This window comes from Scyliorhinus torazame, chromosome 20 (assembly GCF_047496885.1).
Source record: "Scyliorhinus torazame isolate Kashiwa2021f chromosome 20, sScyTor2.1, whole genome shotgun sequence".
Lineage (NCBI taxonomy): Eukaryota > Metazoa > Chordata > Chondrichthyes > Carcharhiniformes > Scyliorhinidae > Scyliorhinus > Scyliorhinus torazame.
Genome location: NC_092726.1, coordinates 39,316,345 through 39,334,794, shown reverse-complemented (window position 1 = coordinate 39,334,794; position 18,450 = coordinate 39,316,345). Strand labels below are relative to the sequence as shown.

General features: G+C 46.0%; 1 protein-coding gene across 2 annotated transcripts in view; it reads left to right on the top strand.

Annotated features, from left to right (window-relative positions):
* The window catches only part of LOC140397045 (uncharacterized), a 51,839-nt gene that overhangs the window by 22,422 nt on the left and 10,967 nt on the right, over positions 1–18,450 (top strand). For both annotated transcript variants that reach the window (XM_072486088.1, XM_072486087.1), the window contains exons 6-8: positions 310–420; positions 3,825–3,959; positions 7,041–7,184. In XM_072486088.1, coding sequence (XP_072342189.1) covers positions 310–420; positions 3,825–3,959; positions 7,041–7,184 — 390 coding nt within the window. The remainder of the gene's footprint in view (positions 1–309; positions 421–3,824; positions 3,960–7,040; positions 7,185–18,450) is intronic.

Here is an 18,450-nt window from a genome sequence, read left to right as displayed (position 1 = left end):
AATGCTGGAAGTGGTGAGTGTAATGATGCCACAGCCGCAGCCGAGTGCGTCAATTACAAGTTCTTATTGATCATAAGTAACCTGGAAAGTGGGCCTGCACTTGAGTCGCCGAATTCAGTATTAGCATCTGCGCTGTTTGGCGGGTGATGGAAAGTTACAGAAATGTTGTTTTAATTGTGATCAGCGAACGTGGGTCTGACTATCAACAGAATGTGATAGAAATGAAAGGGCCAAACTGGGGACAGAACTAAGCTGGAACAATTGAGTTGCTGAAAATGACTGAAAATTCCCTGCTCTTTCGTTCCACAGCGGGACCTCTGCTTTGTAATAGATGTTCCGGGAAAACCTGCACGCCTATCCCTGTACTTTGCCCAAGTTCCAGCAGAAGCTGCGAGACCGTTTCACTCACCCAATTTATCGGTAATGTTACTCTTCGTTTCACAAAAGAAACATTTAATATTGTATGGACATTGTAAACCTTGCAAAATATATACGTTAATTCAGAAACGATTAATCTGCTTCACATTCGATAGTTGTTTTACAGAAATAATGCAGATCAAACGGGATATGTGTATGGTCGTTATTGAAATGAAATGAAAATCGCTTACCGTCACAAGTAGGCTTCAAATGAAGTTACTGTGAAAAGCCCCTAGTCGCCACATTCCGGCGCCTGTTCGGGGAGGCTGTTACGGGAATGAGTGTCCACAATTGACCTCAACATCGGACGTGTTTCAGAAGGTTCTTGTGAGATTGTGAGATTGAGTCTGCTATTCCGAGCATCACAGAAATAGATCGAACAATACATTCCAAATGGCAATGCCATAAATAACTGAAAGGTAAATTGTTGCAAGTGTGAAGAGAGGCCGCTGTGATTGGGTGTCATTGGGTAGCTGTTTAAATGTGTTAACAGTGACCCAATGGGCTAACTGGCCTATCTCAAAGCTCCTTCACTTCAGCTCTGTATGATACCAAAATCTTTGTGCCATTTAGATCTGGGGCGGGTGGGTGGGGGCTGTTGGTGTTATGGGTATGTTCATAGGTCGTACGGAGTTGTAAATAGTTCCGTCTGTTCAATCGCCCGCTGGTTTATCCAAAAACCTTAGATGACCTTACACCGTGGAATGACAACACGGTGTAGAATCTGGAGGAAACGCCTGAAGAATTATTTCCCCGCCAGCCCTAACAGCAAGTCACTCCCATCAACTGTGAGCGTGTGATCTGAAGATGCATTCTTAGGGTATTCTGGAGTCTGTTGGACGCCAGATTGCATCATCGGTCGAGTAGAAGCGAAAACAGTTTTGGTGCACTGAAAGTGATAACTGAGCCAGTCCGATGGGCCTGTGTCAAAGCGGAACCGTGGTTCCAACTCGCCAATCAGGCAGCGCATTTGGCCACAGTGTCTATTGGAAGTTAATTTCATTTTGAAGACACGGAGTTTGGTGAACCTGTAATAATTCCACCTTTTAATTTAAAGTGCTGAGCGTGGGTTAGTATCATTGTTAAATTTCCGGCTGTCACTTCATTTGCACATTCCTAATAGTGTCATCTGAACATGCCCAGAGCACCCCAGCTTTTATTCCCCCTCGGGCCAGTGCCGATACCGCTCTAAAATGATGACTGCCAATCACTCTTTCGTCCTGAATTCCATTAAATGCAATTAACTCCCCCACAAACAACACGAAACAATTCAGCCCTCGGAACAGTTGTACAGATCTACAGATGCCTGGCCCAAAATCCATCGACACAATGATATATCTTGAAATCCCCGTTTCATGGAAATCCATTAATTCCCTGGATGATGAAGGATGATGATCAAGGTTTTCATTCCAGTGATCATTCTTGGCAACCTCCTCTGGACCTTTCCCAAGGCCAATACACCCTTCCTTAGCTACGGGGCACAAAACTGATCACAATAACCCAAATGGTGTCTGACCAGAGCCTTATAGAACCTCAGAAGTACACCCCTAGTCTTGCATTCTAGCCCGCTCGACATGGATGCTAACATTGCATTTGCCTTCCTAACTGCCGAGTGAACCTGCATGTTAACCTTAAGAGAACTGGGAGCAAGGACTCCCAAGAACCTTTGTGCTTCTGATTTCCTAAGCATGTTCTCATTTTAAAAATAGCCCATGCCTCCCTTTCTCCTTCCAAATTGCATCACCTCACACTGTTCCACATTGTATTCCATCTGCCACTTCTTTGCCCACTCTCCAAGCCTGCCCAACTGCTTCTGCAGTCCGCCTGCTCCCTGAATACTACCTGTCCCTTTGTATCATCTGCAAACCTAGCAACAGTGCCTTCAGTTTCAGCCTCCAGATCATTAATGTAACCAATCGTTGAGTTTGTCCCCTGCTTAACAGCTTCTGAATCTTGAAAGGCGAAAAATTTAAATGGAATAAAAATCGAGCGAGTCTGGTGATTGTATCGCCTTCAATGCAAGTTTATCAGCTTCGAGGTGCGCAGAGCGAAACCGTTAAGAATAATAGAATATGGTCACACCATAGCCCTGGAGAATTCCGGTTGGAATTCATCACTCTTATTCTGAAACGTCCGTGGCATAAAGTCAAAACTGCCGCTGCTTTGCTAAATAATGGGTGTAGCTGCGTCCAATCGACCAGCTCTGTTGTTTTCTGCAGCTAAATATTTACCACTTAATTCTATTTTCACAAATATTTTGACGCATCTTCAGAAGTGGAAAGTGAATACTCTGACACTTCCACATATTATAATCCAAAAGTAGCGTTACTTTCCACTGAGCCAACATGTTCATATCAAATTGTCAGCATGTCTCCCCACCCCCAGCACACTAACCCCTCAAACATCATCTATTCCCATCCTGTGTTGCAAAGTCAACCATCTTAACGTCCTATAACATCAGCTAAATAAATAATGCAGATTGTCGATCGCCCAGGCCACAGCGCTGTTCGAGGCGGGATCTACTGTTCACAGAATCCAACTTCAATGTCGGCCGTTTCACTCTGGATTTTGCTTCGTTTTCGATAACAAATTTCTGCCCAACCAATGCAATACACAGAGGTCAATGAACTCTTCCACTTGATCATAGCCCTTTCTTCTGGCAACTTATCGAATGGCTGTTGGAAATTGAAGTATATATATTTCTACATAGAATTTACAGTGCAGATATCTTGCCTAATTATTATAAACACCGATAATAGTCACCTTGAAATCAGGAGTTCCACTGCCACTTAATGGGCTCATAGTTCTATAATTCTGATGCTGAACGTGGCAGGAAACATTTATTCAATAATTGTGCTGATTCGGCCCGGATGTGTAGGTAGATTCTGTGTGTCGCACATTACAACTGAACGTCGTAGGCGACCATCACCAGAGATGATGGTCAATATTATATCTAATGTCAGGATGGATGAAAATACCAGCTCGCAGTTCTATTGAATTCTGCAGCGAATTCCACAGGGTCACCACTTGCTGGGCGAAGAAACTCCTTTTCTCAGGTTGAAATGGTTCCGGCCATATTTTTAGACTTGACCACTGGTTCTGGCTTCGCCACCATCGTGAGCACCCTTCCTTTATCGATCATGCCGAGCCCTGTTAGAATTTGACAGTTTTTTATGAGATCCCCATTTATTCTTCTAACTTCCAGCGAATCTATTTCTAATAGACTCAATCTCCCCTGAAGGTCAGTCTCGCTCTGTGGAAGGGTCACACATATGTTCGCCTTGTCTTCTCACACACATTTATGATAGACCTGCTGTGATTTAGCAGCATTTCCTTTCTTTCGCAGTTTAAATTCTAGAACCTGCAACAATTTGCGTTGGTCTCAATAATTTGTCTGTATCTTTCAGGAACACAGACGATTACATTGGTTGAGCAGAGATGTGCGAGAACAGATGAAGCCGTGTCTTTCACCGGTCTAACCAGTTGGTCCAAGGACAGAACATTTTGTGCTTTGAACCAGTGTAATGTGCAGACATCTGCAGGTAAAGTTTTCCAGTGTGATATTGTTACAGGGATGGAAGAGATTTCTTGAATGGATGGATGTGCTCTGCTCAGCCGGTCTGTGCCCTTTTTCATTTGCCGAGCATTTTGGATGCAACCTGACAAAGTTCCTGCTTTCCTCTTACTTTGAACATCGTTAATCCTATTTACTTGTTCCAACTGATGGTCACATTTCTCGTAAACCCAATTAGGTGGGTTTGTGATAATTTTAATTGGATGATCCTTCCTGTGGAAGACATTAGATAGATAGAACGATACAGCGCAGTACAGGCCCTTTGGCCCACGATGTTGCACCAAAACAAAAGCCATCTAACCTACACTACGCCATTATCATCCATCTGCTTATCCAATAAACTTTTAAATGCCCTCAATGTTGGCGAGTTCACTACTGTTGCAGGTAGGGCATTCCACGGCCTCACCACTCTTTGCGTAAAGAACCTGCCTCTGACCTCTGTCCTATATCTATTACCCCTCAGTTTAAAGCTATGTCCCCTCGTGCCAGCCATTTCCATCCGCGGGAGAAGGCTCTCACTGTCCACCCTATCTAATCCCATGATCATTTTGTATGCTTCTATTAAGTCTCCTCTTAACCTTCTTCTCTCCAACGAAAACAACCTCAAGTCCATCAGCCTTTCCTCATAAGATTTTCACTCCATGCATCCTGGTAAATCTCCTCTGCGCCCGCTCCAAAGCCTCCACGTCCTTCCTATAATGCGGTGACCAGAACTGTACGCAATACTCCAAATGCGGCCGTACCAGAGTTTTGTACAGCTGCAACATGACCTCCTGACTCCGGATCTCAATCCCTCTACCAATAAAGGCCAACACTCCATAGGCCTTCTTCACAACCCTATCAACCTGGGTGGCAACTTTCAGGGATCCATGTACATGTACACCTAGATCCCACTGCTCATCCACACTTCCAAGAACTTTACCATTAGCCAAATATTCCGCATTCCTGTTATTCCTTCCAAAGTGAATCACCTCACACTTCTCTACATTAAACTCCATTTGCCACCTCTCAGCCCAGCTCTGCAGCTTATCTATGTCCCTCTGTAACCTGCTACATCCTTCCACACTGTCGACAACACCACCGACTTTAGTGTCGTCTGCAAATGTACTCACCCACCCTTCCAGGTCATTGATAAAAATGACAAACAGCAACGGCCCCAGAACAGATCCTTGTGGTACACCACTTGTAACTGAACTCCATTCTGAACATTTCCCATCAACCACCACCCTCTGTCTTCTTTCAGCTAGCCAATTTCTGATCCACATCTCTAAATCACCCTCAATCCCCAGCCTCCGTATTTTCTGCAATAGCCTACCGTGGGGAACCTTATCAAACGCTTTACTGAAATCCATATACACCACATCAACTGCTCTATCCTCGTCTACCTGTTCAGTCACCTTCTCAAAGAACTCGATAAGGTTTGTGAGGAATGACATACCCTTTACAAAGCCATGCTGACTATCCCTGATCATTTCATTCCTATCTAGATGATTATAAATCTTTTCTCTTATAATCCCCTCCAAGACTTTACCCACTACAGACGTGAGGCTCACCGGTCTATAGTTGCCGGGGTTGTCTCTGCTCCCCGTTTTGAACAAAGGGACAACATTTGCTATCCTCCAGTCCTCTGGCACTATTTCTGTAGCCAATGATGACATAAAAATCAAAGCCAAAAGTCCAGCAATCTCTTTCCTGGCCTCCCAGAGAATCCTAGGATAAATCCCATCAGGCCCCGGGGACTTATCTATTTTCAGCCTGTCCAGAATTGCCAACACCTCTTCCCTACGTACCTCAATGCCATCTATTCTAATAGCCTGTGTCTCAGCATTCTCCTCCACAACATTCTCTTTTTCCTGAGTGAATACTGACGAAAAATATTCATTTAGTCTCTCGCCTATCTCTTCAGACTCCATACACAACTTCCCATCCCTGTCCTTGACTGGTCCTACTCTTACCCTAGTCATTCGTTATTCCTGACATACCTATAGAATGCGTTTGGATTTTCCTTGATCCTACCTGCCAAATACTTCTCATGTCCCCTCATTGCTCGTCTTAGCTCTCTCTTTAAGAGAACCTTCTTCGCTACCTTGTAACTATCCATCGCCCCAACTGAAACTTCACACCCCACTTCTTTGGTAAACCACGGTTCCCTCGCTCTACCCCTTCCTCCCTGCCTGACCGGTACGTACTTATCAAGAACACGCAGTAGCTGATCCTTGAACAAGCTCCACTTATCCAGTGTGCCCAACACTTGCAGCCTCCTTCTCCAACCTATCCCCGCCCCCCCCCAAGTCACGTCTAATGGCATCATAATTGCCCTTCCCCCAGCTATAACTCTTGCCCTGCGGTGTATACTTATCCCTTTTCATCACTAACGTAAACGTCACCAAATTGTGGTCACTGTCCTCAAAGACCTCCAAATCCAACACCTGGCCAGGTTCATTACCCAAAACCAAATCCAACGTGGCCTTGTTGGCCTGTCAACATATTGTGTCATTGTAACATCCTCAAAGATGAAATTGTTATATGAACACAATCACTGGTGCCAATCTCATATTTTTGTGTATATTATTTTCAATGTATCGATTCCATAAACCTTCACCCAGCGTTAATTGGATTACCAGGTGCTGGAAGTAGTTTAACGCAACACCCAAGACCGAGTTCCAATGAGTTAAACGGTACTTTCCCATGGAGTATCCGTTAGAAAAGAACTTATATTACAGGAATGATGCCAGGTCGCTGACAAGTCCGTCTTTGCAATGTCCTGAGGTTATTTCTTGGCCTGGTCACGGATTACGGGAACGGACATGCCGACCCCGCTCTTCTCGAACATTGCTTTTCAATCCGCAATCATGAGTGTTCCACTGAAGGTGGACTGAAACCGAATATTAAACGGGAGTAACGCCAGCGGCGTTTTCCTCTGTCCCAAGGGTGTTCCGGCCTCGTGGCGTTGAGCTGAGACATGGAATCCCAATTCCAGTCTTCACCAGCGAGTCAGGAGGTTGGGAATATGCAGTCGATGTTTCCTCTATTTTGTTTCTCATTTCAGGTGCGCCCAATCGGACACGGAATGGATTGCAATGTGTCGCATGTTTTGGAACGACCCCTACGTCGTGCAGAGAGAATCAGCAAACATTGAGTTGCGTGGGCAACGAGACTCGGTGTTTCAACGGCACAGGGACGCACGGCTTTGGTACGTTGGGTCACATGAAAGAGCAGTTATTTCTCCCAATTACATTCCTCTCCTCTTTTGCCCTCATGGTTCCATTTTATCAGAGATTGAATGTAGCCATAGAAAACCATGAGATTTGATGGAGTGCACAGTTCCATCTTTAATTTCTCCGTTTTTCTCACACACATAAGAACTAGGAGCAGGAGAAGGCCATCTGGCCCCTCGAGCCTGCTCCACCTTTCAGTGCGATCATGGCTCATCTTTTGTGGACTCAGCTCCACTTTCCGGCCCGAACACCATAACCTTTAGAACATAGAACATAGAAAATACAGCACAGAACAGGCCCTTCGGCCCACGATGTTGTGCCGAACCTTTGTCCTCGATTAATCATAGATTATCATTGAATTTACAGTGCAGAAGGAGGCCATTCGGCCCTTTGAGTCTGCACCGGCTCTTGGAAAGAGCACCACACCCAAACTCAACACCTCCACCCAACACCAAGGGCAATTTGGACATTAAGGGCAATTTATCATTGGCCAATTCACCTAACCCACACATCTTTGGACTGTGGGAGGAAACCGGAGCACCCAGAGGAAATCCACGCAGACACGGGGAGGACGTGCAGACTCCGCACAGACAATGACCCAAGCCGGAATCGAACTTGGGACCATGGAGCTGTGAAGCAATTGCGCTATCCACAATGCTACCGTGCTGCCCTTAAGAACAAATAAATCTACACTATATCATTATACTGTCATCCATGCGCCTATCCAATAGCTGCTTGAAGGTCCCTAATGTTTCCGACTCAACTACTTCCACAGGCAGTGCATTCCATGCCCCCACTACTCTCTGGGTAAAGAACCTACCTCTGATATCCCTCCTATATCTTCCACCTTTCACCTTAAATTTATGTCCCCTTGTAATGGTGTGTTCCACCCGGGGAAAAAGTCTCTGACTGTCTACTCTATCTATTCCCCTGATCATCTTATAAACCTCTATCAAGTCGCCCCTCATCCTTCTCCGCTCTAATGAGAAAAGGCCTAGCACCCTCAACCTTTCCTCGTAAGACCTACTCTCCATTCCAGGCAACATCCTGGTAAATCTTCTTTGCACCTTTTCCAGAGCTTCCACATCCTTCCTAAAATGAGGCGACCAGAACTGTACACAGTACTCCAAATGTGGCCTTACCAAAGTGTTGTACAGCTGCATCATCACCTCACGGCTCTTAAATTCAATCCCTCTGTTAATGAACGCGAGCACACCATAGGCCTTCTTCACAGCTCTATCCACTTGAGTGGCAACTTTCAAAGATGTATGAACATAAAACCCAAGATCTCTCTGCTCCTCCACATTGCCATGAACTCTACCGTTAACCCTATATTCCGCATTCATATTTGTCCTTCCAAAATGGACAACATCACACTTTTCAGGGTTAAACTCCATCTGCCACTTCTCAGCCCAGCTCTGCATCCTATCTATGTCTCTTTGCAGCCGACAACAGCCCTCCTTATTATCCACAACTCCACCAATCTTCGTATCGTCTGCAAATTTACTGACCCACCCTTCAACTCCCTCATCCAAGTCATTAATGAAAATCACAAACAGCAGAGGACCCAGAGCTGATCCCTGCGGTACGCCACTGGTAACTGGGATCCAGGCTGAATATTTTCCATCCACCACCACTCTCTGACTTCTATCGGTTAGCCAGTTCGTTATCCAACTGGCCAAATTTCCCACTATCCCATGCCTCCTTACTTTCTGCATAAGCCCACCATGGGGAACTTTATCAAATGCCTTACTAAAATCCATGTACACTACATCCACTGCTTTACCTTCATCCACATGCTTGGTTACCTCCTCAAAGAATTCAATAAGATTTGTAAGGCAAGACCTACCCCTTACAAATCCGTGCTGACTATCCCTAATCAAGCAGTGTCTTTCCAGATGCTCAGAAATCCTATCCTTCAGTACCCTTTCCATTACTTTGCCTACCACCGAAGTAAGACTAACTGGCCTGTAATTCCCAGGGTTATCCCTAGTTCCTTTTTTGAACAGGGGCACGACATTCGCCACTCTCCAATCCCCTGGTACCACCCCTGTTGACAGTGAGGACGAAAAGATCATTGCCAACGGCTCTGCAATTTCATCTCTTGCTTCCCATAGAATCCTTGGATATATCCCGTCAGGCCCGGGGGACTTGTCTATCTTCAAGTTTTTAAAAATGCCCAACACATCTTCCTTCCTGACAAGTATTTCCTCGAGCTTACCAATCTGTTTCACACTGTCCTCTCCAACAATATCGCCCCTCTCATTTGTAAATACAGAAGAAAAATACTCATTCAAGGCCTCTCCTATCTCTTCAGACTCAATACACAATCTCCCGCTACTGTCCTTGATCGGACCTACCCTCGCTCTAGTCATTCTCATATTTATCACATATGTGTAAAAGGCCTTGGGGTTTTCCTTGATCCTGCCCGCCAAAGATTGTTCATGCCCTCTCTTAGCTCTCCTAATCCCTTTCTTCAGTTCCCTCCTGGCTATCTTGTATCCCTCCAATGCCCTGTCTGAACCTTGTTTCCTCAGCCTTACATAAGTCACCTTTTTCCTCTTAACAAGGCATTCAACCTCTCTTGTCAACCATGGTTCCCTCACTCGACCATCTCTTCCCTGCCTGACAGGGACATACATATCAAGGACACGTAGCACCTGTTCCTTGAACAAGTTCCACATTTCACTTGTGTCCTTCCCTGCCAGCCTATGTTCCCAACTTATGCACTTCAATTCTTGTCTGACAACATCGTATTTACCCTTCCCCCAATTGTAAACCTTGCCCTGTTGCACGTACCTATCCCTCTCCATTACTAAAGTGAAAGTCACAGAATTGTGGTCACTATCTCCAAAATGCTCCCCCACTAACAAATCTATCACTTGCCCTGGTTCATTACCCAGTACTAAATCCAATATTGCCCCTCCTCTGGTCGGACAATCTACATACTGTGTTAGAAAAGCTTCCTGGACACACTGCACAAACACCACCCCATCCAAACTATTTGATCTAAAGAGTTTCCACTCAATATTTGGGAAGTTAAAGTCGCCCATGACTACTACCCTATGACTTCTGCACCTTTCCAAAATCTGTTTCCCAATCTGTTCCTCCACATCTCTGTTACTATTGGGGGGCCTATAGAAAACTCCTAACAAGGTGACTGCTCCTTTCCTATTCCTGACTTCAACCCATACTACCTCAATAGGGTGATACTTCTCGAACTGCCTTTCTGCAGCTGTTATACTATCTCTAATTAATAATGCCACCCCCCCACTTCTTTTACCACCCTCCCTAATCTTATTGAAACATCTATAACCAGGGACCTCCAACAACCATTTCTGCCCCTCTTCTATCCAAGTTTCCGTGATGGCCACCACATCGTAGTCCCAAGTACCGATCCATGCCTTAAGTTCACCCACCTTATTCCTGATGCTTCTTGCGTTGAAGGATACACACTTCAACCCATCTCCGTGCCTGCAAATACTCTCCTTTGTCAGTGTTCCCTTCCCCACTGCCTCATTACATGCTTTGGCGTCCTGAATATCGGCTACCTTAGTTGCTGGACTACAAATCCGGTTCCCATTCCCCTGCCAAATGAGTTTAAACCCTCCCGAAGAGTACTAGCAAACCTCCCTCCCAGGATATTGGTGCCCCTCTGGTTCAGATGCAACCCGTCCTGCTTGTACAGGTCCCACCTTCCCCAGAATGCGCTCCAATTATCCAAATACCTGAAGCCCTTCCTCCTACACCATTCCTGCAGCCACGTGTTCAACTGCACTCTCTCCCTATTCCTAGCCTCGCTATCACGTGGCACCGGCAACAAACCAGAGATGACAACTCTGTCTGTCCTGGCTTTCAACTTCCAGCCTAACTCCCTAAACTTTAATCCCTTTATTCTTCAAAAAACTATCTATCTTTAACTTAAAAACATTTAATGAAGGAGCCTCTGCTGCTTCACTGGGCAAGGAATTCCATAGATTCACAACCTTTTGGGTGAAGAAGTTCCTCCTAAACTCAGTCCTAAATCTACTTTCCCTTATTTTGAGGCTATGCCCCCTAGTTCTGCTTTCATCCGCCAGTGGAAACAACCTGCCTACATCTAGAACATAGAACATAGAACAATACAGCGCAGTACAGGCCCTTCGGCCCACGATGTTGCACCGAAACAAAAGCCATCTAACCTACACTATACCATTATCATCCATATGTTTATCCAATAAACTTTTAAATGCCCTCAATGTTGGCGAGTTCACTACTGTAGCAGGTAGGGCATTCCACGGCCTCACCACTCTTTGCGTAAAGAACCTACCCCTGACCTCTGTCCTATATCTATTACCCCTCAGTTTAAGGCTATGTCCCCTCGTGCTAGCCATTTCCATCCGCGGGAGAAGGCTCTCACTGTCCAACTATCTAACCCTCTGATCATTTTGTATGCCTCTATTAAGTCTCCTCTTAACCTTCTTCTCTCTAACGAAAACAACCTCAAGTCCATCAGCCTTTCCTCATAAGATTTTCCCTCCATACCAGGCAACATCCTGGTAAATCTCCTCTGCACCCGTTCCAAAGCCTCCACGTCCCTCCTATAATGCGGTGACCAGAACTGTACGCAATACTCCAAATGCGGCCATACCAGAGTTCTGTACAGCTGCAACATGACCTCCTGACTCCGGAACTCAATCCCTCTACCAATAAAGGCCAACACTCCATAGGCCTTCTTCACCACCCTATCAACCTGGGTGGCAACTTTCGGGGATCTATGTCCATGGACACCTAGATCCCTCTGCTCATCCACACTTTCAAGAACTTTTCCATTAGCCAAATATTCCGCATTCCTGTTATTCCTTCCAAAGTGAATCACCTCACACTTCTCTACATTAAACTCCATTTGCCACCTCTCAGCCCAGCACTGCAGCTTATCTATATCCCTCTGTAACCTGCTACTTCCTTCCACACTATCGACAACACCACCGACTTTAGTATCGTCTGCAAATTTACTCACCCACCCTTCTGCGCCCTCCTCTAGGTCATTGATAAAAATGACAAACAGCAACGGCCCCAGAACAGATCCTTGTGATACTCCACTTGTGACAGAACTCCATTCTGAACATTTCCCATCAACCACCACCCTCTGTCTTCTTTCAGCTAGCCAATTTCTGATCCACATCTCTAAATCACCCTCAATCCCCAGCCTCCGTATTTTCAGCAATAGCCTACCGTGGGGAACCTTATCAAACGCTTTGCTGAAATCCATACACACCACATCAACTGCTCTACCCTCGTCTACCTGTTCAGTCACCTTCTCAAAGAACTCGATAAGGTTTGTGAGGCATGACCTACCCTTCACAAAGCCATGCTGACGATCACTGATCATATTATTCCTATCTAGATGATTATAAATCTTGTCTCTTATAATCCCCTCCAAGACTTTACCCACTACAGACGTGAGGCTCACCGGTCTATAGTTGCCGGGGTTGTCTCTGCTCCCCTTTTTGAACAAAGGGACCACATTTGCTATCCTCCAGTCCTCTGGCACTATTCCTGTATCCAATGATGACATAAAAATCAAAGCCAATGGTCCAGCAATCTCTTCCCTGGCCTCCCAGAGAATCCTAGGATAAATCCCATCAGGTCCCGGTGACTTATCTATTTTCAGCCTGTCCAGAATTGCCAACACCTCTTCCCTACGTACCTCAATGCCATCTAATCTATTTACCTGGAGCTCAGCAATCTCCTCCACAACATTATTTTTTTCCTGAGTGAATACTGACGAAAAATATTCATTTAGTATCTCGCCTATCTCTTCAGACTCTACACACAACTTCCCATCCCTGTCCTTGACTGGTCCTACTCTTTCCCTAGTCATTCGCTTATTCCTGACATTCCTATAGAAAGCTTTTGGGTTTTCCTTGATCCTTCCTGCCAAATACTTCTCATGTCCCCTCCTTGCCCGTCTTAGCTCTCTCTTTAGATCCTTCCTCGCTACCTTGTAACTATCCATCGCCCCAACTGAAACTTCACACCTCATCTTCACATAGGCCTCCTTATTCCTCTTAACAAGAGATTCCACTTCTTTGGTAAACCAAGGTTCCCTCGCTCGCCACCTTCCTCCCTGCCTGACCGGTACATACTTATCAAGAACACGCAGTAGCTGATCCTTGAACAAGCTCCACTTATCCAGTGTGTCCAACACTTGCAGCCTACTTCTCCACCTTATCCCCCCCAAGTCACGTCTAATGGCATCATAATTTCCCTTCCCCCAGCTATAACTCTTGCCCTGCGTTGTATACTTATCCCTTTCCATCCTTAACGTAAACGTCACCGAATTGTGGTCACTGTCCCCAAAGTGCTCACCTACCTCCAAATCCAACACCTGGCCTGGTTCATTACCCAAAACCAAATCCAATGTGGCCTCGCCTCTCGTTGGCCTGTCAACAAACTGTGTCAGGAAACCCTCCTGCGCACACTGTACCAAAAACGACCCATCTAATGTACTCGAACTATATCTTTTCCATTCAATATTTGGAAAGTTAAAGTCTCCCATAATAACTACCCTGTTACTTTCGCTCTTATCCAGGATCATCCTCGCCATCCTTTCCTCTACATCCCTAGAACTATTTGGAGGCCTATAGAAGACTCCCAACAGTGTGACCTCTCCTTTCATGTTTCTAACCTCAGCCCATACTACCTCGGAAGATGAGTCCCCATCTAGCATCCTCTCCGCCACCGTAATACTGCTCTTGACTAGCAGCACCACACCTCCCCTCTTTTGCCTCCTTCTCTGAGCTTACTAAAACACCGAAACCCCGGAACCTGCAACATCCATTCCCGTCCCTGCTCTATCCATGTCTCCGAAATGGCCACAACATCGAAATCCCAGGTACCAACCCATGCTGCCAGTTCCCCTACCTTATTTCGTATACTCCTGGCATTGAAGTAGACACACTTCAAACCACCTACCTGAACACTGGCCCCCTCCTGCGACATCAAATCTGAGCTCCTGACCTCTATACTCTCATTCTCCCTTACCCTAAAACTACAATCCAGGTTCCCATGCCCCTGCTGCATTAGTTTAAACCCCCCCAAAGAGCACTAACAACTCTCCCCCACCCAGGATATTTGTGCCCCGCAGGTTCAGATGTAGACCATCCTGTCTGTAGAGGTCCCACCTTCCCCAGAAAGAGCCCCAGTTATCCAGAAATCTGAATCCCTCCCGCCTGCACCATCCCTGTAGCCACGTGTTTAATTGCTCTCTCTCCCTATTCCTCATCTCACTATCACGTGGCACGGGCAACAACCCAGAGATAACACCTCTGTTTGTTCTAGTTCTGAGCTTCCATCCTAGCTCCCTGAAAGCCTGCCTGACATCCTTATCCCCTTTCATACCTATGTCGTTAGTGCCAATGTGGACCACGACTTGGGGCTGCTCCCCTTAAGGACCCGGAAAACACGATCCGAGACATCACGTACCCTTGCACCTGGGAGGCAACATACCAAATGTGAGTCTCTCACGCTCCCACAAATCTCCTACCTGTGCCCCTGACTATAGAGTCCCCAATTACTAATACTCTGCACCTCTCCCCCCTTCCCTTCTGAGCAACAGGGACAGACTCTGTGCCAGAGGCCCGTACCCCATGGCTTACCCCTGGTAAGTCCCCCTCCCCACAAGTATCCAAAACGGTATACTTGTTTCTCAGGGGAACGGCCGCAGGGGATCCCTGCACTGACTGTTTTTTCCCAGTCCCTCTTACAGTTACCCATCTATCTCCAATCTTTGGTGTAACTAATTCCCTGAAGCTGCTATCTATGACCCCCTCTGCCTCCCGAATGATCCGAAGTTCTTCCAACTCCAGCTCCAGTTCCCTAACTCGGTCTTGGAGGAGCTGGAGATGGCAGCACTTCCTGCAGGTAAAATCAGCAGGGACACTAATGGCATCCCTCACCTCAAACATCCTGCAGGAGGAACATTGCACTCCCTTCCCTGCCATTCCTCTAACTTTCTACCAAGATTTGGCTAACAACTAAATTAAATTTTTTACATAAAAAAAATATATATATTAATAACAATAATACAATGTGGCACTTACCTCAGACCAATGGGTTTTATTATTAGGTTAGAGGAGGAGGGCGGGTGGGAGACACTACACGTGTAGTGTCTCGGGTTTCCTCTCCGCCAGAATTTATTGGTGAGGGTCTTCCCAGAAGTCCGCGGGTCGACTTCCTGTTCCCACTTTAAACACTAGAATTTTAAAAAAAATTTAAAGGAGAAACTCACCTCCCTGAAATGGACTAGCCTGCTCCGCTCCTGCTGAAATTGACTTGGCCTGCAAGGTAAGCAAGTTAATCTGTACTTAGCTCACCACAGGCAGCGACATTTTAAACGGTCCCCTCTGCCTCGCAGCTCCCGCGCTTTTTCAAAATTCCCGCGCTGATTCTAAGGTCCCAGCTCTCACTCCCGAACTCAACAGCTGACCTGCAAGGTAAGTAAGTTAATCTGTACTTACCTCACCACAGGCAGCGACCTTTTAAACGGTCCCCTCTGCCTCGCAGCTCCCACGCTTTTGCAAAATTCCCGCGCTGATTCTAAGGTCCCAGCTCTCACTCCCGAACTCAACAGCTGACCTGCAAGGTAAGTAAGTTAATCTGTACTTACCTCACCACAGACAGCGACCTTTTAAATGGTCCCCTCTGCCTCGCAGCCCCCGCGCTTTTTCAAAATTCCCGCGCTGATTCTAAGGTCCCAGCTCTCACTCCCGAACTCAACAGCTGTAAAAACTGGACGGGTAACACCTGGGCAGGACTGGAACTGATGTCCTCGGGAGCGGGGGAGGGGGAGGGCTATTTGCTAGAGCGTTTGGAGAGGGTTAAACCAATGTGGCAGGGGGGTGGGAACCGATGCAGGAAGTCGGAAGGTAGTAAGACAGGGACAGAAACAAAAGGCAGTAAGGGGGAAAGTGTAAGGCAGAAATCAAAAAGGGCGACAGTACAAGGTACAGTGACTGAGGGGAGCTCAGTGAATAGGCCCAGGAATACTAAAAGGAATAAAACGGGAAGTAAAAACATAAATGGAAAGCGACGCGGCAGGTTGTTACATGAAGATATGGGTTCAACGATTAGGAAAATTAGGAGAAAAGTTAAGAGGTAAAATAACTTACGAGAGGTTACTGATCAAGGTGTTAAGATTTAAAACAGAGGTATAAAAGCCAACATAAGTGTGCTTTACCTGAATGTTCGTAGTATTCGGAATAAGGTAAATGTGTTGATCGCGCAAATCATCGTGAATGACTATGATTTAGTGGCTGTTACTGAAACATGGTTAAAGGATGGTCACGACTGGGAGTTAAATATCCAAGGATATCAAACTATATGGAAGGACAGATTGAAGGAGAAAGCACACAAAATGGCAAAGGTTAGTGGGAGACGAGAGGACTGGGAAATCTTTCGGGGAAACAGAAAGCTACTAAAAAGCTATAAAGAAGAGGAACATAGAACATAGAACATAGAAAATACAGCACAGAACAGGCCCTTCGGCCCACGATGTTGTGCCGAACCTTTGTCCTAGATTAATCATAGATTATCATTGAATTTACAGTGCAGAAGGAGGCCATTCGGCTCTTTGAGTCTGCACCGGCTCCTGGAAAGAGCACCCTACCCAAACTCAACACCTCCACCCAACACCAAGGGCAATTTTGGACATTAAGGGCAATTTATCATTGGCCAATTCACCTAACCTGCACATCTTTGGACTGTGGGAGGAAACCGGAGCACCCGGAGGAAACCCACGCAGACACGGGGAGGACGTGCAGATTCCACACAGACAGTGACCCAAGCCGGAATCGAACCTGGGACCCTGGAGCTGTGAAGCAACTGTGCTATCCACAATGCTGCCGTGCTGCCTTTAAGAACAAATAAATCTACACTATATCATTTTACCGTAATCCATGTACCCATCCAATAGCTGCTTGAAGGTCCCTAATGTTTCCGACTCAACTACTTCCACAGGCAGTGCATTCCATGCCCCCACTACTCTCTGGGTAAAGAACCTACCTCTGATATCCCTCCTATATCTTCCACCTTTCACCTTAAATTTATGTCCCCTTGTAATGGTTTGTTCCACCCGGGGAAAAAGTCTCTGACTGTCTACTCTATCTATTCCCCTGATCATCTTATAAACCTCTGTCAAGTCGCCCCTCATCCTTCTCCGCTCTAATGAGAAAAGGCCTAGCACCCTCAACCTTTCCTCGTAAGACCTACTCTCCATTCCAGGCAACATCCTGGTAAATCTTCTTTGCACCTTTTCCAAAGCTTCCACATCCTTCCTAAAATGAGGCGACCAGAACTGTACACAGTACTCCAAATGTGGCCTTACCAAAGTTTTGTACAGCTGCATCATCACCTCACGGCTCTTAAATTCAATCCCTCTGTTAATGAACGCGAGCACACCATAGGCCTTCTTCACAGCTCTATCCACTTGAGTGGCAACTTTCAAAGATGTAAGAACATAGACCCCAAGACCTCGCTGCTCCTCCACATTGCCAAGAACACTACCATTAACCCTGTATTCCGCATTCATATTTGTCCTTCCAAGATGGACAACCTCACACTTTTCAGGGTTAAACTCCATCTGACACTTCTCAGCACAGCTCTGCATCCTATCTATGTCTCTTTGCAGCCGACAACAGCCCTCCTCACTATCCACAACTCCACCAATCTTCGTATCGTCTGCAAATTTACTGACCCACACTTCAACTCCCTCATCCAAGTCATTAATGAAAATCACAAACAGCAGAGGACCCAGAACTGATCCCTGCGGTATGCCACTGGTAACTGGGATCCAGGTTGAATATTTACCATCCACCACCACTCTCTGACTTCTATCGGTTAGCCAGTTCGTTATCCAACTGGCCAAATTTCCCACTATCCCATGCCTCCTTACTTTCTGCATAAGCCTACCATGGGGAACCTTATCAAATGCCTTACTAAAATCCATGTACACTACATCCACTGCTTTACCTTCATCCACATGCTTGGTCACCTCCTCAAAGAATTCAATCAGACTTGTAAGGCAAGACCTACCCCTCACAAATCCGTGCTGACTATCCCTAATCAAACAGTGTCTTTCCAGATGCTCAGAAATCCTATCCTTCAGTACCCTTTCAATTACTTTGCCTCCCACCGAAGTAAGACTAACTGGCCTGTAATTCCCAGGGTTATCCCTAGTTCCTTTTTTGAACATTCGCCACT